The 21,773-nt window shown below is 36.9% G+C and overlaps 1 protein-coding gene across 1 annotated transcript in view; it reads right to left on the bottom strand.

The window, feature by feature from the left end:
- Epha6 (EPH receptor A6) overlaps positions 1–21,773 on the bottom strand; it is a 917,349-nt gene that overhangs the window by 133,005 nt on the left and 762,571 nt on the right. Inside the window, exon 13 of the mRNA XM_038345322.1 lies at positions 19,042–19,103. Within this exon, the coding sequence (XP_038201250.1) occupies positions 19,042–19,103 (62 nt within the window). The remainder of the gene's footprint in view (positions 1–19,041; positions 19,104–21,773) is intronic.

Genomic DNA, 21,773 nt, shown 5'->3' with positions numbered 1-21,773 from the left:
AGGCATTACACTATATATTTTCTATAGAAACAATGTAACTGTGTTCTCCAAACAAAAAATCTATATCCCCTTTTCTACTCATTGACAACATGACTTTTACAAATTCCGTTCAGGACTTGGCTTTCTTGTGTATGGTATGTGGTTAGTAAAGAGTGACAGGATTTAAACAAACTATTTTAGCATCTCAAGGTGTACTGATTGCTACTGTTATGACATTCCTATTATTCTGTATAAAATAGGTTGTTTTCTTAAGACTGGGCAAGAGTCTTACCCCTTTTATATAGCACTTCTGTTTTCTGTAACAACATTCACCTTGCTACTATCTACAGCATAGTGCTTGATAAATATTAATTCAAATCCAATTGAATTGTTTACGAGGGGTGGAGAAAAATGTGAGAATGCTGAAATTTAATATCTTTTGGCTTCCTACTGGAGATTAATCAAAACAAAAGTGTGATTTTTTTATATGACATATGGTTTCTTCCCCGAAAGGCAGATCCAAATGAAGGCAAGAGAAGGTGACATATTTACACAATGCATTTGGAACTTAGTAGCTAGAATTCTGTTTGTTTTTACACTGTTCTTTCTTTGCTTTCTCAACCTCACTGCTGAGAAACAGGGAATTTATCCTCTAACTGACAGGAAGGGTGAGCCTGATTGGAAGGGTTTTCTGAGAGCTATACATAATAATGATTGCTATTCTGAACGCTGCAGAGAGCTCCATCACACCCTTCCTCATTCCTGAGGGCACAGCATCCTCTGGATCTAAGCTGTCACTGGCATGTCTCATCATCTCTGCAGCAACTCCAGCTGTTTTGATGGTGCTCAAGGCTGTTCTCTGTGAGTTGCACCCACAGACACATTAAGCTTTTCAAAGTTCATTCTTCTAATGAGTTGAGGTAGCTGACCTAAACTCAGAACAAATATTGGATTAGAATATCATGGTGTCCAAAGTCATGATATGATGGTCTGTTGAATTTTACTTTTTGATAAATGTGTGCAAATCCTAAGAAAACCAAAATCTTATACTGTTACTGTCATCGCCTAACACTTTTCAGCCAGTGATCTTTAGAGACAGAACAATATGTAATGTTTCCATGATGAAATTGAAATTATGACTCTCCTTTAGATCTTTAGACCCTTGTGCTTATTTTGATTTATCTTTTGTGCGTTCACTTCACTCCTAAAACTGGTAACAGCTAATATGCTGGGCTTATACAGTCCCTCCTCAAGGGTTACTGACCTGTTTTCCTTCACCTGAGCTTTTCATGATTAGTTTTATCTTCTAAGTGATGTTTTGTATAATTACATGCCCTGGGACAGTACTCATCAAAGTTCTACTGTGGGGCAATGATTGCTGGGTTGACAGAGGTCAACATGAAAACCCAAAACAAAGAAAGGTGCTGTACTTGAGAGACAACCTGGATGGAGGGGGGAGGAACTTGGACTTCCCACAGGGCAGGGAACCCCTACTGCTCTTCGGACAGAAGAGGAAGGGGGAGTGGAGGGGGGAGGGGGAGGTAAATGGGAGGCGGGGAGGAGGCAGAAATTTTTAATAAAATAAAACAAAAAATAAGTGAGATAATTTCAAAGAATGACACTAAAACAAATATGATAGAATGGTCCAGAAAATCATGTTATAATGGAACATATGAAAGTTCTCAGCACATACCAATGGCTCATATTAAAGATGAGTTAGTCTGGCAAGAGAAGGGAAAACCAGGGAGGCTGGAATCTGCTACATGGGGAGAGTAAGAGAGGACCTGAAAAGCTTGAGAAAGTAAAGTCAAGGAGAGCCACGAAAGTCATCATAGTTAAATGTCTTTTCAAAATATGAGAAGTTGGGGAATTATTTCATATTAAGTGAAGAAAGCTACATTCTTATTTTCATGTGGACAGTAGAAGCAGAGAGATAAGTTTAGAAGATAATAGGATAATCCAAGAGGAAGATATTGGCTTGAATGAAGTTCAAGATTAATTTTAGAAGCTGCCTGCCAAAGCCTGTGATTAACCAAACAGAATAGAGCACTGATTTGGGAAAGCCATTTATTTTTATAGGACTGAATCTACCTTGTTGCGTTCATCCTTACACTCTAAGGGTCTATCCCAGAACTGGCAACTGATAAATCCTCAAGAAATACCCACTGAATTAAACTGTTGAATGCATTTTTCTCTTAGTGAGAGAAGTCATTCAAATCCTTGGTAAGCAGTAAGATATGTTTCTTGAACTATTTTTTTTCATAGAAAATTAGATTTGCTAGGATTTTCCCCAAGAATATCATATATGAACAGGCTTTGAAATGCTGATTACACTTGGAGCTATCTCCACTTTTAAAAGCAAGATCTTTTGACTATAAATAACAGATCCCTGCATTTCTGCTACAGAGCAAGAAAAGTGGGGATAAATATCATATACTCTTCCTGCTATATATTTTGGGGGTGTTATTATTAAAGAATCTTGGCTATATTGAGACTACGAACAAAATATACTTAAAACCTATAAAAAAATTGAGGACCATAATATAAATCAATGTTCTTAAGCTGTTGCTGAAAAAGGTGCAGTACTATATACAAGATAGATAAGTTTAGTGATTCATGACCTAGAAAGGTTAACTATGAGTGGTAACATTATTATACCTTGTCGATGACAAGTCAGTCCTCTTGAGAAGAATACTAAAATTACTCATCATTCATTGAACGCATATTTATAGAGGATCCAATTCTCAGCACTAGACCTTGGTTTCCTATGATGAATAAATCACACACATGGTGCAATAAGCACTATTGGATAACGACAGTGCCTTAAGGCCTAACAAGAAGTTACTAAAGTTTGTTTCATGTGTATGTTAGAGTATCTTTTTTGTTTACCTACTATAGGTTATGTGAAATGCTTACAACCATTTAAAACATACACAATGGAATTTTCTTACAGTTTTAAAGAATGAAGTTATTCTGTATGCCAGAAAATGGATCATCATAGTAACTACATTAAGACAGTCCCAGAAAGGCAAATTCACATATTTTCCACTATTTGTTGGTTTTAGATTTTATATAGTTACATAAAATTATACACAAACAGATATGAAAGTATAAGCAAAACTGTCTATTTGGAGGGGGAGAGAGGAGAAGGGAAAGAGTATGTGAAAGCTAGGGGGAATGTGTTCAAAGTATATTGTATACTTACAGGAAACAATCTTAAATAAATAATAAAAATTGAATTACAATTAGAAGGCTTAGCTGAAACCTGAAAATTATTATATTCTAACTCTGACTTAAATAGTAAAATGGCTGGATGAGAAGTGGTTTCTAAGAAACTCATGTCATGTACTATAATTTTTGTAAAGAGCCTATGACCAATGAGCTCATGGACCCTAAGGGGACCCTTTCATTATTATTTTGCTAAATGGCCATAGTATCTGATCACATCCTGATAAGGAACTCTGTATTCACAGATTCATGAAGCTCTCACTTTTCATCTGAGAAACTCCTTTTTGAGTTGCTGGCATTTAAGAACCAGACTCTCAGTCAGTCTAGATGCAGAGAACATGGGTCTGTGGAGAGTTTAGACACAAAAGGGACATGTATATCATGCTTTCTCCGCTGTTCAGGGTCCACCAAGTAACAGAGGGCTGAAAGATTATAAAAGTCAGAGGGTGGGGATGATCAGGACAGGACTTCGGGACATGACATGATTATTGCTCTCATGAACTCATAGCAGGTATGGTTGGCTATATAAGACATGCACAGATCACATTCTAGCAGGCATAGGGCAAGAGCTGACAAGGTTCCACCTATATCCAAGAAACTATTGATAGTTGTTGGCTGCTTGGAGAGGAAAATCAGTTTTTCATGCGGTGTTGTCCAAGGTAGGTTTGCAATGCCCCTGTTGATGCACGAATATATGAGCATTATTAATCAGATTTGATGAGTTCCATAAGCAAGAGAATAGACTATGTACGTGGGGGCATGGGGCCAGGATGCTAGAGGTTAGAGGAGTTGGAAGAAGTGAGTAAGATAAAAATACCTTGTATTCAAGTATTGTATTCAAATACTGTGTGGCTTCCAGTCCTAACTGATATGTTTGCTATATAACCACTATACTGAAGGCTCAGGGAAAATCACAGAAAAGGGGAAGAAAGATTGCAAAAATTCAGAGGACCAGAATGTCTGCTTCTAGATAGTGTTCTACAAATATAACAGGGAAAACGAGCCCATGAAATCTCAACAGTATGTTTGCTTGAACAAGATTGGCATGATGCCAACAGGAGTTGACAAGCTACACTGAAAAGAAAAATCCCTCTTGCTTCCACATCTAGAAGAAAAGGTCAATGGCTGCTGAGAGAGGGAAAAATCAATCACTTCCAGGGAAGGGAAGCGATAGTGATAGGGAGTGCAAAGGCTGCTTAATCCAAAGTGGTTTGCCTGGGATACATATATATCTGAGCAAAATAAATGGACTCAATAGGTTGGACACACAAGTGTGCATATATGCATATGTATTTATGTATATACACATATATTCATATGTAAAACATGTAAAAATAATAATTAAAGAAGAGATGGTTACTTCAGGAAGGAGGGGACATGGGAGGAATTGGAAGGAGGGGGGATGCATGAGTATTGTAGATGCACTGCTCATGTATGAAGTTCTCAAAAATTAAATTTATTAAATAAAAAGAAATTCTATTTGAATATATTTAATAATTTAAATTTAATAGCAAAACTATTATATTTTAAAAAGAAAAGGAAAGTATTGGTTTACAAAACTGGTGTATAAACCCTGGGAACTGTATGCTTCTTTTCCCCCTGTCTGTGCGACCAGGTGCTACTGTGAGAAAACAAGATTGTCTTCAGCTCATAAGAGATAAAAGATTATAGTCTGTGAGAGTATAGCAAGAGGAGCTATCCTTTGTCTTCTATAGACCATTGTTCCTATAATATCTTCACCCACGTAGTCTTTGTGCTTTCCTTTCTTTCATTTTGTTTTTTTTTTCCCACAAGACAGCGTGGGAGAGAGTTCTCATGCAGCACACGGTCACAGACACAAACGCGGGACACAGAACCGCTCCATGACAGAATCACACACGGGATTCGAACTCCGCACCTCACGCACTCACTCGCGCGCGCCTTACACGCTGAGCCACCGCCCGGCTCTCCTTTCTTTCATTTTGATTTCTATTTTTCTACTGATAAATTCCATTTGGGCTTACAAATCCACGCAAAAGATGAAAAGTCTTCAGAAAGAATGTGAATAATATTGTCCTGCTAGGATGAGTTTCTCAAACTCCATATGCTAAGATATTTACAAATGAGGAGATGAGAGCTTAGATCTGGGTCAGATACTCTTAAGAGTAGTTGTGGAAAAGTGGAGAAAGGTCTAACCTTGGGGCACAAGGAAATGGGGGGAGGTTTGTGTTACCCCAGGAAGAATTGAGTATTTGAGAGTGTGGGTAATGAACATGAAGACACAGCTATATGACAGAAATACCTTGAAGAAAAGTTTGCTGAGGGAAGGTTTTATAGAAGGAAATTCCTTTCCCATGTTAGCAGAAAACTCCCAGCTCTATTTCTTATTGAATGTTACCTCCTTTTGCTGGACTCTGTGAAAGACCTTTATGGTCTATCTAGGGACGTATGTGATATCTTTCAGAGAAATATTTGTGGGAAAATGCATTCTGAGTTCTAAACAATCTACTTATAGGTAACTTTGAAGAAGACAGTCCATGGAGGACTATTTTTATAACTAAAGTTTAAAGGTAAAATCCAGTGTGGATGTGTTTCTGAATCAGAAAATCAGCCATGCTATGACTGTTTGGCATGTTCTTAAATCTCAAAAAGAAACAGCTAGGGTTACTTGTAGATTTGAAAAAATAGTAAGATACTAATTGAATAAAATAAGAGTCATTGCTTATTTTCTATTGATAAGTCTGTGATTTTTTTGTAGTTTCCCCATTGAAAGTGTAAAATTTTTTATGAATGCTTAATAAGTATCTCAATGTATATATTGATATCTTAATATTATGATGTAGTGGTCATCATGAATTTTGAATTTATATTAGAAAATTATTGTTTTAGTTATAGGTGAGAGAAGGCAGCCTGTAGAATCAGAAACTAAAAGTCATTTTTTATATTCCTACAAAATTGAGGGAGGAAAGCAGATATGGATTTGTAAACCATGGCAGCTAGATTTCAGAATTATATTGAAGAACTTAAAATGGATCTGAATACAGCATAACTTAAGCCTATCAAGCTTACTATTTAACTTGGGATTTTTTTTTTTCTTTTTAAGCGTTTTGGTAAGGTTTTCATGAAGATAACCTATGTTACTTACCGTGTACAGCATTTATATGAAGACCCAAAAAATTTAAAGTTGTATGGGCTTGTATTTGGAGCAGAACATCATTGAAGTACAACAGTGTTGCTCTGGGAAGGATTTGGAGAATATATCTGTGTATGTTTTTCAAAGAACTCAGTACTTAGTTATGTAAATCTAGAACCTCCTATATAATTAAAACCTAAAGGGAAGACCACATGGGAGTGCAGATAGGTACATAGAGTACTTCTTTCTATTTACAAGTATAATTTTATGTTATATGTAAATTAATAAGTACACCAGTCAGAATGGCTAAGATTAAGAAAATTGATGGGGACCCACAATTATCCCCCACTGCACTTGAGACAACCAGAGCCTTGGCCCTGGCTGCCCCTGGAGAGGTGAGTGTTTGGCTTTCCTGCTGGAGGGCAAAGATCTCTAGATCAAAGGTACCTGAGGCACATCCTGTGCCTCAACTCCACCCAGCAAAGCCTTAGAGATCTGAAAGCAGCCTCCTCACACCTGCAACCATCTTCTACCACATCTCTGATTACTGAAGCCATGACCCTAATTGCCCCTGGAGAGGTGAATGTCTGGGTTTCCAGCTAGAAGACTCTGCTCTTGAGGCTCTAGCCCACTGAGGAACATCCTGTGCCCCACCCCAACCAACAAACCCAGAGACCCCAGAGCAACAATGTAACATCTGCAATCATCCCCCACTGTACCTAAAACCACTGGAGTTTTGACCCTGACTGAACCTAAAGAGGAATCCCCAGAGCTATATCAGCAACTACCAGAGGAATGACACACCTGCACCAGGAGGAAGTGACCTCCTAAGTCATAGGTCCCACCTGTACCAACTGGAGGAAAAGAAACCCACCTGAAAGACAGGACCCAGCTGCACCCCTTGAAGGAAGAGATGTATAGGCACCAACACAAGAATACATTCAACAGCCAAGAGAGCAATATGGCAACACCTGAACATAGTGGTCCTGTGCTGCAAAAGGGGGCTGCTTGTTCATCCTGGTCACCCGGCTAGCTTAGCCCTGAAATAATCACACAGAAACTGTATTAATTAAATCACTGCTTGGCCCATTAGCTCTGACTTCTTATTGGATAAATGTTAAATATTAATTTAACCCATTTCTATTAATCTGTATATCACCACGAGGTCATGCTCTACCAGCTAAGTCTCAGCAAATCTATCTCTGGTGGTGGGTCCATGGTGTTTCTCTCTGACTCTGCCTTTTTTCTCCCAGCATGCCATTTAGTTTTCCTTGCCTACCTAAGTTTTGCCCTATCAACAGGCCCAAAGCAGTTTCTTTATTAACCAATGAAAGCAAAACAAAGACAGAAGGACCTCCTGCACCAGTCCTACAAAAAGAAGACCGGAACATCCTAACTCAGAAGAAAATATTCTTAAATATAACTTTATGAAGACAATAAAAACCCTTTTTTTTGGTTTTTCGAGACAGGGTTTCTCTGTGGCTTTGGAGCCTGTCCTGGAACTAGCTCTGTAGACCAGGCTGGTCTCGAACTCACAGAGATCCACCTGCCTCTGCCTCCCGAGTGCTGGGATTAAAGGTGTGTGCCACCATCACCCAGCCTGACAATAAAAACCCTTAAAGAGGAAATAAAAAATTCCCTTAAAAATTAAGGAAAAGACAAACAAAAGTTGGAAGAAAGCAACAAATCTCTTAAAGAAAACCAATGAAACAGGTGAAGCAAACAATTCAAACAGTTCAAAACTTGAAAACTGAAATAGAGACAATAAAGAAAACATACACCACGGGAATTCTGGAAATGGAAAATCTGGGTAAATAAACAGAAACTATGCATGCAAGCATATCATTACAAGATATGGAAGAGAAAATCTCAGGAGTTAAAGAAGCTATAAAGGAAACAGATTCATTGGTTAAAGAAAATGCTAAATCCAACAAATCCTTAACACAAAACATCCAGAAAATCTGGGACACCATGAAAAGACCAAACCTAAGAATAATAGGGATAGAAGAAGGAGAAGAATTGTAGCTCAAAGGCACAGAAAATATATTCTACAAAATCATTGAAGAAAACTTTCCCAACCTAAAGAATAACATGCCTGTGAAGGTACAAGAAGCCTACAGAACACCTAAAAGACTGAACTCCTATTTACAGAGGTTTCTGTCCTGCCCAATTCCACAGCTGTTCATCCCCAAAGAAACACACAGAGGCCTATATTAATAATAAACTGGTTGGTCTATTAGCTCAGGCTTCTTATTAACTCATATCTTAGATTAGCCCATAATTCTTGTCTGTGTTAGTCATGTGGCTTGGTAACTCTTATCAGCGAGGCATTCTCATCTTGCTTCCTCTGTCTGGCTTCCTCTTGTTGACTGCAGACTGAACTTTTCCTCTTCCCAGAATTTTCCTACTCTGGTCGCACCTCCTATACTTTCTGCCTGGCTACTGGCCAATCAGCATTATATTAAACCAGTACAACTTATAAAACTTTACAGTGTATAAGACCACTGTCACACAGCAGACCCCCCCCAATCTGCTTGCCATATAATATTCAAAACACTAAACATACACAATAAAGAAAGAATATTAAGAATTGCAAAGGAAAAAAGTAACATATAAAGACAAGCCTATCAGAATTACACCTGATTCTCAGTGGAAATTCTGAAATCCAGAAGGTACTGGACAGATGGGCTGCAGATACTAAGAGACCACAGATGCAAGACCAGACTACTAAACCCAGCAAAGCTTTCAATCACTATAGACAGAGAAAACAAGATATTCCATCACAAAACGAGATTTAACAATACCTATACTCAAATACAGCCTTATAGAAAGTACTAGAAGCAAAACTTTACCCCAAGTAAGTTAGGGGCACCCATTAAAACAGAGGCAACAGATAACCTCATATCAGCAAACCCTAAAGAAGGGAAAGACAAAAACACTGCCACTGAAAAATGACAGGAATTAACAATCACTGGTCATTAACATCTCCTAATATCAATAAACTCAATTCACCTACAAAAAATACAGGTTAACAGAATGAATACAAAAACAGGACCCATCCTTTTAGTGTACACACCTCAACCCAAAGAAAGAAATTACCTCAGAGTAAAGACTTGGAAAAAGATTTTCCAATCAAATGAACCTAAGAAACAAGTGTGTGTAGCAATCCTAATATATAACAAAATAGATTTCAAACTAAAATCAATCAAAAGAGATAGAGAAGGAAACTTCACAATCATCACAGAAAAAATCCATCAAGATGAAGTCTCAATTCTTAATGTCTATGTCTCAAATACAAGAGCACCCATGTATGCAAAAGAATCATTACTAAAGCTTAAATCTTACAACAAATCCCATACACTAATAGTGGGAGACTTCAACACCCTATTCTCACCAATGGACAGGTCTGGCCACATACTAGGTAACAAAAGAAAACCTTAACAGATACAAAAAAATTGCAGTAACCCTCTGTTTCTTATCAGAACACCACGGCTTAAACTTAGAATTCAACAACAATATTAATTCCAGAAAGTCTACAAACTTATGGAAATTGAACAATTCTCAACTGAATCACTCCTGTGTCAAGGAAAAAAATAAAGACGTTAAAGACTTCCTAGAATTCTATGTAAATGAATACACAACATTCCCAAACCTATGGGACACTATGAAAGCAGTGCTAAGGGGAAAGTTCATAGCACCAGGAGTCTACATAAAGAAAATGGAGAATCTCACACGAGCAATTTAACATATTTGAAAGCTCTAGAAAAAAAAAGAAGCAGACTCATCTAGGAAGAGCAGATGACAGGAAATAATAAAATTGAGGGCTGAAATCAATAAAATCAAAAAAGCAAATAATACAAAGAATCAATGAAACACAGACCTGGTTCTTCTAGAAAATCAATAAACTATATAAACACTTATCCAAGTTAACCAAAAGGCAGAGAGAAAATACCCCAAATAAGAAAACCAGATATGAAAAGGGGAACCTAACAACAGAAATCTAAAGAAGAATAAGGTCATACTTTAAAACCTGTACTTGACAAAATTGGAAAATCTTAAAAGAAATTAATAATTTTCTGGATAAGTACCACATACCAAAATTAAATCAAGACCAGATAAACAATTTAAATAGATCTACAACCCTTAAGAAAATAGAAACAGCCATCAAAAGTCCCCCAACCAGAAAAAAAGTCCAGGGTCAGATGGTTTCAGTGCATAATTCTACAAGAATATCAAAGAAGAGCTAATACTTATACTCTTCAAATTGTTTCAAACAATAGAAACAGAAGGACCATTGCGAAACTCTTTTTACAAGGCTATAGTTACTCTGATACACAGGGTACATCAGATTTCTTCAGGTGTTATGTGTCTGGTAGTTTTACCAACAGTAAACAATCAGCCTTAACATATCTATATCCAGGAAACAATAATTGGACTCAGTAGCTTATATATGTATATAAAGTTTTCAAAGTAATAATTACAGAAAAGGTCACAAATTCAAGAGGGAATGAAGATGACTCAGGAGGCACTGGAAAAGGGTCGTAATGATATAGTATTACAGAACTCATTTATGAAATTCTCAAAAAATTAAAATTAAAACAATCAGAAAAATTCTTCTATGTAAAAGGAGAAATAAAAATCAGACTAGTAAAGGCTAATTTTATGGAACAGGATGAGTGATACCACATATGACAACACTAAAATTTTAATGAGACATATTTGGGATATTAGCTATTAATACTTTAATATTTAGTTAAAAAATTAAAAAAAATCAGACAAGTGTGAAAATGATACAATGGAATCCATTATTTTGTAAAAATTAAAAAATATATAAAGTCACCCAGGAACCTAAGATAAAAACAAGGCAAAGAAAGTAAAGATCTACTCCATCTAAAAGAAAACAGATGGTGAAGATCTTTTCCCATTCAGTAGGCTGCCTTTTTGTCTTATTGACTGTGTCCTTTGCTTTACGGAAGCTTGTCAGATTCGGGAGGTCCCACTTATTTATTGATGCTCTTATTGTCTGTGCTACTATAGTTATATTTAGGAAGTCGTCTCCTGTGCCCATGCATTGAAGGTTACTTCCCACTTTCTCCTCTATCAGGTTCAGTGTGGTAGGATTTATATTGAGCTTTTTAATCCATTTGGACTTGAGTTTTGTACATGATGACAGATATGGATCTATTTTCATTCTTCTACAGGTTGACATCCAGTTAGGACAGAACCATTTGTTGAAGATGCTTTCTTTTTTCCATTGTATCTTTTTTGGTTGTATGGAGTTAGCAAGAAACCTGGGTCTAGAAAAATGTCCAATAACCCACAGGGAACAGAGGCAATGACCCACATTGGGGCACTGGACTCAGCTCCCAAGATCCAGTTGAAGAGTGGAGGGAGTGAGAGTATGAGCAAGGAATTCAAGACCATGAGGGGATCAACCACTGAGACAGTTTGCTTGAGCTAATGGTAGCTCACCAACTCCAACTGGACTGGGAGTGAACAAGCATGGGAACAACCAAGCCCCTCTGAAGGGGGTTGACAGATGGGGCAGACTGAGGGACACTGATAGTGACACTGGAATGAGTCTCTATTTGTATACACCAGCTTCATGGGATCCTATTCTTTTTGGATGTAAACCTTGCTCAACCTAGACATAGTAGGAAGGGCCTTGGACTTTCCACAGGGTGGGGTGCATGGCACTCCCTTAGGGTTGGAAGGGAGGGGGGAGTGTCTGTAGAGAGAGAGGGAGGGAACTGGGAGGAGGAGAGGGAGTGGGAATTTGGATTGGTATTTTTTTAAGTAATAAAAAAAGGAAAAATAAAACAAAGCAACCAAACCTAAAGAAAAAAGAAAAAAGAAAGAAAAGAAAAGAGAAAAAGAAAGTAGAACCAGAAAAGTCAAGTGCTGTGGGACAATGGTCTTGTACCCTGTAAAGGTTTGTCAGTTGTATTGGTTTAACAAAATACTGATTGGCCAGTAGCCAGTAAGGACATATAGGTGGGGTGACCAGGACACCTTGCTGATAAAAGGTACCAAGCCACATGGCTAACACAAAAAAGAATTATGAGTTAACTTAAGATGTAAGAATTAGTTAATAAGCAGCCTGAGCTAGTGGGCCAACCAGTTTATAATTAATGTAGACCTCTGTGTGTTTCTTTGGGACTGAACGGCTGTGGGACTGGGCAGGACAGAAACCTCTGTCAACAGTCAAGCCTACCTTGTATGGGTTCTAGTACACCTTTCTTTTCCAAAATTAAATAATTGTTGTCACAGTTACTTTAGATTGTCTTTATTGCTATGTTGGAACAGATATGCCAAATAATAACAATGCTCTGCATTAAGTTTCACCTATTTCCTCTTAAAATTAATTAAGATGAGATTCAACTATAAATTTCATGGTTTGAAGCAGTATTAGTCAGTAAGTACAATTTTTTCATTGTTGAACATAAAATGACTATGATAAAGATTAATTTCATTCTTGTGCCTCTGCATGAATATAACCAGGCACACACAATTTTCAAGAAAAGTATGCTAATAAAATTCAGCTCTCATTATTAATAAATAACTAGCATAAGGTAAAATGCCATCTTTACTAGATTTATAATTTGAGGACATAAATATTTAAAAGATCCCTTTAATTTTTTAAATTAATATTTGCTTTGCATTTGTTCAAGGAGCACTTCAAATGACTCACATTGCTTTTGAAATGCTGATATGAGTGCATATGCATTATTAAATAGTCATATTCCTGAGGTATATCTAGGTCTTTTTAATAGTAGAAAACAAAACCATTGATAAAAAAGGGAAGAAAAGAATTGGAAAACAATTATGAAATTTTTTAGTAATGCATTCTGAAATATATAAGAATACTATTTTAGAAGACATTGTTGGTACTGCATTATATGCATGATATCCTTCTATGTATTCTGAATATGTTATTTAATAATATAATATGTAATAACTTTAAGAATTGAAATTAGAATGATGATTTTCAGGAGCTGATATAAGTAGGTAAAACTGGCTAATGGACACTGAGTTTCAGTTATATTGTTTTATATATTTACCTAAAATTACAATAAATAAATAAATATTTAAAATGAAGGCATATGCAAATTATATGAAATTATATCATTATGGCACTTAAGGTGATAATGGTCCCTGATGTGGGATTTCCCTCTGTATGCTGAGATTACCATTAATGAATAAAGAACTTCTTTGAGCCTATAGCAGAGCAGGATGGGGTGGAACAGAACTAGATAGAGAGGACTGGATTGAATGCTGGGAGAAAGAAGGGCAGAGTCAGGAGATGCCATGTAGCCCAGCTGCAGACAGATGCCAGAACTGTAGCTGGTAAGCCACAGCCACGTGGCGATACACAGATTACTAGAAATGGGTTAAATTAAGATATAAGAGTTAGCCAATAAGAAGCTAGAGTTAATGGACCAAACAGTGATTTAATTAATACAGTTTCTGTGTGATTATTTCAGGTCTAAGCTAGCTGGGCACCTGAGAACTAACAAGCAGCCTTCTCCAACAGCACTCTCCCCTGAGAGCCATAGACTATTTAACAAAATCTCCAGTACTAAGCATGAGAAACCTCTTTCCAAGTTGTCGTTCCAGTGTCTCCCATAGATTTTTTAGAACATTATAATCTATTTGTGTTTCCCCTGGTTGCCTCCTTCGAAGCTGAAGGTGAGTCCTATTGCTGAAGACATCATGTGCTTCTGAAACAGTACAGAATTAGACCTGGATCTGACCCCAAAGCCTCCTTCTGAAGTACTGGCTTTCACGGTACTGGAAGGTGATATACAAGCTGCTAAGGGAGGAAAGCGTTAGTAGTCTTACCAGCTGTGATGCCCATGGACCACCATGGCTAACATGGACAAGACAGTGCACTAAAGGTACACTATTGGTACTTAAATCACGGTTGTCACAAATAGCTGTCTAAATGGACTTACAGCTCACTCAGCAGGAGGGAAATCCTACTTGGTCCTGTAAACCTAGTTTACTATCTGTGGCTAGTGCCTAGTGAGATCATGGATCTTAGAGGGACATCTACTACTGCCGCTTTCCCAAATCAGCATAATTTTAATTGCATTTTAAATACTTAAGCTTATGTTCACAGGAAAGCGTATCAAAGAAGCTTCATATCGGAACAGATGGGGCTCATTACAGAAATCCATGATTGACCAAAATGCAGAGACCCACTGATGTGAGGTACTTAGTCCACATACACACTGCAACCCCTACACCTATGGCTCAGGGAACCTAGTGGAAGAGAGGGCAGAGATCTTGTATAATGGCCAGATGACTAGTCAGTCTGCTGTGAGATTATGTCTTACGACAAAGAAGCTACACACGTTATAAAATGTAAGTTGTAAGGTTTAGATACTAACAGTATTCGTTCAGTTTCTAAAAATCTTATGAAATTCATCTGTGTCACAGAAGAGATACTGTGTAGGGGTGATGATTAAGAATACACTTAATTATCATGAGTTTATTCCACTGCCAAAGACGGAAAACCCTGTGACATTATGCTTCTGGGTAGTCAGAGTTAGGATTTCCTCACTAAGGTGTAATGCATTGTATTTTTAAACCAAAAGCACATGTAGTACCACACACCCAATTCTCTTTCTTCACACCCACCTGAACTCTTGACCAAGCATCCCACAGGTAATATGTATCAGGAAAAATGTTCCCAAGGACCCAAATAGCATTAGATTTATGAATTCGGAGCCAGTCAGCAAGCCAGCCACTGGCAGTGGAAGTGGGTTGCAATCTTGTACTTAGTTGTGCTACAACTCCTTCATAATAAAATAGCAAATTGAAGTGATTTTCAGACAGTGTGGGAGACCGAAGGGAAATGTTTCTGCCTCCAGTAAGCACAGAAGGCTATTAATGAGCCATGTCTGGCTCCCCCACCACGTAGCACATTCAGCGACTGCCTGCTTTCTGTGCTCACGGAAGCTGCGATTATCAAATTCTAAAGCAGTGGTTGGAAAAATGACTGAGCTTTTCAGAATTTATGGGCTATATATATGTATTCTTATATATTTTATTTGTGACTGGCAAGGAGAATTGAGTGCCCGCTGTCGACGCGGGTTTATATGGCACACTTTGAGCTCGTGGAGAAGAGTTCTGCTGTCAAAGAGGAAACAGGATGTTACGGAAAGGAAAGATGTTAGTGGCTATTGTTGTCCTCATTCTTATTTTTGTCTAGTTACATTTTTTAAATATATCTTGAGATAAAGGCTACCTATGTAGCCTTAGATGGTCTTGAACTCATTTTAATCCTCCTGCCTCAGCTTTTGAATTGCTGACATTAGATATGAACATTCATGCCCAGATTCTTCTTGTATTTTAACCATGTAAGGTTTTTTTTTTATTTTTAAGAAAAATCCAGAATGCTTATAGACTTAGTATTTCTAATATTTTCTTTAAAAAGCACTTTGATTTATACATCTATTAAAATTTGCTGTCTTAAAATTATTAATTTTCCATTTGGAATTTATTTATTGTACCTAGTACTGGGCTATAGAAAGACAGTTGCTTACAATTATACAATTTACACTGAATTATCACCCCATACTCCCTCTTGCCCTCTCCTTTTCCCCTCTGCTCCTCTCAGCAGTTCAATTTCCCCCTAGACAGCTTCGTATTGACTTTAAGTCATATATACAGATATGATTTTATGCATCTTTGTAAAAATCTAGGACACATATGTTTAAATAAGAATGTTCCCCATAGACTCATATATTTGAATATTTAGTTACCAGTTTATGGCACTACTTGAAAGGAGTTGAAGGATTAAGAGGTGTGGCCTTGTAGGAGGAAGTGTGCCACTGGAAGTAGGCTATGAGGCTTCAAAGGTCCATGCAAGCCCAGAGTCTCTCTCTGACTGTGGATCAGGATGCAGTCCTCAGCTTCTGCTTTAGCATCTGCCTGCATGCTGCCATAATTCCTGCCAGGAGGGTAGTGGACTAAACCTCCAAAACTGTAAGCAAGTCACCAATGCTTTCTCTTAAAAAAGTTGCCTTGGTCATGGTGTCTCTTAACAGTATTAGAACAGTGAATAAGATATCATATGAGAGAAAAATATGATATTTGTCATTCTCAGATGACAATGAGTTTAATATGAGTTTCTCAAGCTGTATCCAATTTCTTGCAAATAAAATAATTCATTCTTGTCTATAACCAAAAAAGCTCCAGTGGCTCTACACACCACATTTTAGCTGTTCCTTTGTTCACAGACACATAACTTGGTTCTATTACTGGGCTATTTTGAACAGTTCTACAATAAACACTGATGAGCAAATATCTAGGTGCTGCATTGAGTTGGAGTCCTTCAGATAAATATATAGGGGCATAGAGTGGGGTTATATGGTGGTTTTGTTTTCAGGTTTTTGATTAACCTCATATTGATTTTCACAGTGGCTGGATAAGTTTATGTTCCTACCAACAGTGTGTGAGGGGTTAGCTTCTGTCTACATACCTTCTATCATTTGCTATTTGTTTTCTTTATGAATGCCATTATGTCTGGGGTGAGATGGAATCTTAAGGTAGTGTTTATTTGTATTTCTTCAATGGCTAAGAATAATAGGTTTACTGGCCATTTGTAATTCAACTTTTGAGAACCATTTCTTCTTTTCTTTGGCCCATTTATTAAATAGGTCATTTAATGTTTAGATCTTTTAGTGTTCTTTGTATACTTCAATGATATAATTTTTACTTTAGTGAAACATGCATGTGCAGAGGCAATATCCACTGCATGCAGAGTTGAAGGTCTCTTACAGAAAGAATCAAATACCAGTTTAATCAAGAGACCTCACAGCATAGAAACACATCACTTTTTGAGTCATGAAGATTTACGTGTGGATCTTTTCTTATAAACTCTACAACAGTCAATAAAGTTCTTTTAACAACTTTAGGACGTAGGTCCACTTTACAATACCATTATTCACACAGACAGAAGACATAGGAAAGCTGCCAGCATCCCTAAGGACCCACAGCCAGTATGAAGCAGAGTGAGAATGAACAGACGTAGCCATCCAAATTTTCATAGCAGTATTAATGGGGGCCAGCACCAATAAAAGCTTTGCTTCATCCTAGATTGTCAGGAACCTATTTGGTGTATCATTAGAGCTGAAAAATGCTAGTTTTGAAATGTTAACTCATGACATATACCATTTACAAACATGTAATATAGGATGTCATACCTTTTAATTATTGAGTCTTTGTACATATTATTATTTGTTCCTTATTCAGTAAAATAAAAAATATATCTTAAACTTATATTTTCTACTTAATTTTCTTTACCAGCTATTTGCTCCAATTTTTAGCAGTAATTTAAATTAAATGTCGGCTCAATATTTGCTGCTATATTTTGCTTTGGGTAGTTGTTCTAAAAATGTAAAACCAGCCTATGACAAATATTATGAGATAATGAGTCATTTTGAAATGTATCTGATAAAAATATGTTCGGGACAAAAGTAATGAAAAGACATATGTGTATGTGTATTTCAAGTACCATGGGTAGCCAAGATAAATTATTCTAAAATAATTTAGAGCATTTATAGATAAAATTTAAAGGTAGAATGTTCTGAAGTGGGCACAGCTGAGAACAAACAGCTCATGCCTGCAACCTATGAATTTCATTTTGGTTTAAAAACCACACTTGGTTAAGAGTGTGTGCTGTAGATGTAGTTTCTATTTATGACAACCTGAAGATGCTGCTGAATTCAGCTTCAGGTATTGAATCTGGACATCAAGTCAAGTCAGAAGACAGATACATCATCACCACCAACATTGGGAGCAGTCGGAAGAAGAGAACAAGAATCAAACAAAATAAGTAGAAATAAGATCAAGGGAGACAGACAAGATACAAACAGAAAATGTTCAAGTAGCACGGAACAGAAAATGAGGTGGAAATATAAAGGAAGACAACACATTCTAAATGGAAAAGTCTCAGCCATTTCATAAGCACAGATAATACTTATGCCATTTATTGGATACATTAAAAAGTTCACCGGCATGCATATACATCACCTTTCCTGAGGATAAAAATATTGGCTTCAGTGAATATTTTCATATTTCATTCAATTGCCACTCTCAATGTGCATTTTCAAAGCATCTGTGGTGCTTTGACACTTAACGTGATGAATACACTTCAAAAAATAATGTTGAGACTTTCCCAGTTTTTGTATGTTTCACTATATACTCATGTAAAGTTATCTTAAACAGAATGAGTTTTAGCCTTTTATTCTAAGAGATATCATTGCTAAAGGAATGCTATTTGTTCTTTTCCTCTTTAGACAGCCAAATAAACATGAGGGACAAAATTGGCAGAATTTGGGACACCAATGTAAGGACTCAGCACTTTAGAAAATGTATAAATATCATATTAAGTTGGTAAATGTGATATGGCTTCATGAATAGCTATAAGTGGCAATTGAGTTTTATTTTTACTTATTAATTGATGGCAGAAACATTTAGTATATAATTATTAATATGGCAAGTAAATTTATAGGAGAAATCAATTATATTATTAAGCATATATCCTGTCCCTTCAGTAATGCTTTAATGCATCACAGACCCAGAATATTACACCCAGAGAAAATGCTGCCATTTTCTGCAGAAAACCCATGCTTAATATTATGTAAAAATTAATCCATGATGAATTACTTCAAGTATAGATCTCAGAATAGCATCAGAAAAGAGCACCTCACCCGCAAAAAGGAGTCGAGGGATCCATTCTCCATATACTCCACCACGATCATTACTGGTCGGCCTGCAAGAGAGCAAGGAACACGCATTTTAGGGCAATTACAGAGAGATGTGTTGCAGGTAGGGATTTCCAGCTGCAGGAGCTAATGTATTTGTGTTTTTAAAAAATGAAGCTCACTCTTCAACCTCCTCTATGAAAGTATACTCATATATGCATCTCCTTTTTGTTTCTCTGTACCATTATTTCTTTTTGAGTCCATAAAGGGCCACGGATTGCCATCTGAGTGACAGGGAATTAAATGTTTTTACAATGTCTGGCGATAGCTTGTATAGATATATGTGTGCGCATGTGTGTTGTCCTCTAGTTTTCCCACAAATGACGATCAGGACACTAAAGTCATCACTTAAGCAGTCACCACCTCTGTTTCTGCAGTTGTAGCATGGCTTCCATGGTATTGCAGCACTTTTTTCCCCCTTAGAGTGGGTAGTTCTGAAATTACTAAATTACTTCTAAATCAAAGCAGAAAGGAGAAATTCATAAATCTTTGCTGACTACTTATAAAAGATCAGACATAGACTGCATTTATGGGGTTCCATGCAGAATAATTTTCAGTAGATTGATGAATATCGCATACTGGGTAGGATCTGTACGCATGCCTGATCATCGCTTTATCGAGCACTGATTTGATCATCAGAGGACCGATGGCAATGCATGAAAAACAGGTAACTCTGACTTGTAGTTTAGTGCAGAAGCAACGATCAGAGGTTGAGCGTCATTTACTTCTTCTACCACACCAATTGCTACAGTTCCCAATACATCTCTATTAGGCAGAATATTTGACATAAATAACTTCAATTTGTTTCAAAGAAGAGAATGTATTTGCTCTCTCCAGTTGTACAGGCTTAAGAGATAAAATTTCAATTGAGTAAAAAAATGATATTTACCTGAAATAGGAATCTATCAATGCTTATTTTTCTTTCTTCACTCTTGATGATTCAATCTGAATGGCACATGGCTATTTTTATGACACACACAAAAAACTGTCTCTGCCAATGCCAATGATGAAAATGTTGGACTTGTAATTCAAACATTTTTTTCCTGATCTCAAAGCCTTTCAGGTTAGAAAGGGTAGCCATATTAAATTGCTTCCGTGTATGCAAATGCTAGATTTTACATTTGAATGTATATTTTAAAGAAAGATGAGCTAAAGGTCAAAAGGTGCAATAAAGCTCCCCATTTATCATGCATAGAATTCAAACCTAAGGAATTTTTCCATTTGGAGAGAATATTAACTTATGCTCTATAATGCCCCTAAAAGTTATTAATCTTACCCATATGAACAAAGAACTTATCGTCAATTCTAGAGGTGAGATGAACCGTCAGCACTCTTATACACAGGGGTCAAGAAGACCTGGTTTGCATCCTGAAAACTGGGCACTGTCTTTTATTTGTTCCTTGGCTTCAGAGAGCCAGGAGATAGCAATCGAAGACCAACACTTAGGTAGGAAAAGTGGAGAAAATCAAAAGCTATCTTTGTAACTCAACACCAAATTCTGAGCAAATATTCAAGTGAGAATGGTAGTGGATTTTGAGTGCTTAGGAGGAATGCTGAGTCACTGCTATGGGTACCTGAATTATGCCCCCTTTGTATTTTTTATACCTTTGTGATAGCTCCTGATCACTGACTGCTGTTAAAGTTTCTTCTCAATATTGTGAGTTTTGTTAGATTTTAAGAGCTTGCAAACACTTCCTTGCATTGCTAAACCCCTATTACACAGATAAAGAAACCAAGGGATAGAAAAGTAAAATATGTTTCTTGAGCCTGCTGGCAGTATTAGGCATTCCATTTGATGCTTTGGATCCTTGAACCTTTATAGTATAACTGCATCTCAGAAGAGATGAGTGGGTCATATCTATAAGTCTAGTCTAGCTGACCATTCTCTCCAGCAAAGGATGCTTTCCTAGTCAACCTTGCCATTTTGTTCTACCAGCTGTCATCATTTTCATTGTTCAATTCTGCCTCTGCCTTCCATTTTGCTATTCACCCATCAGAGTTATTTCTCAGCTTGTTCCTCTTTGTAATACCTCCTCTTGTATTTAAATACTGTATATCCTTGCTAGCCTTCATGCTGACATTTTCAATAGATCCCTATCACAGCTGTTGTGTATGCCATGTCATACTGTGCTTGGCCTTTGTCTTGCTTTGTCTTTTTTTTTTTCTGTAGGAATTTGTATTCTCATTCTCTGGGTTTCTAGAGGTCATTTCCTACAGATAAGAATGTAGTAGGTGCTTCATGAAATCACTTTCTGTTTTCTTACTGATTTCACTATCCTTATGAAATTAGCAGTGAATCTTTTCAGCAAGATTCTTGTCTGTGTGAATTCAAAGCACTCTGGGCATAGTTCTATCTATAACCCATTTGTAGTTACTTCTGGCAGTCTTAAAATCCATCAGCGACAACTTTCACTTCTCATTTAGAATGATAAGGAATTAGATGACGACTCCCTCAGTTTCTTGTAAGTTAAAAGTTTCTTTTGAGCCATTCTTTTGCATTTTATGAAAAACTCTCTGTTGAGAGTGGCTGAACTAAAGAACTGTGGTTTTTTTCAGACTATTGTCAGAATTTAATCTGTAATTTATTTCCTAATGGTTCTCTAGACGAAATATGTAGTTTTAATGTGAAGGTTAAAGGCAAACTTGTAGTCCCTATTGCATTTGTGAAAAAAAAAACA

This window comes from Arvicola amphibius, chromosome 10 (genome assembly GCF_903992535.2).
Source record: "Arvicola amphibius chromosome 10, mArvAmp1.2, whole genome shotgun sequence".
NCBI classification, from domain to species: Eukaryota; Metazoa; Chordata; class Mammalia; order Rodentia; family Cricetidae; genus Arvicola; species Arvicola amphibius.
This window is presented reverse-complemented; position numbering and strand designations above follow the sequence as displayed.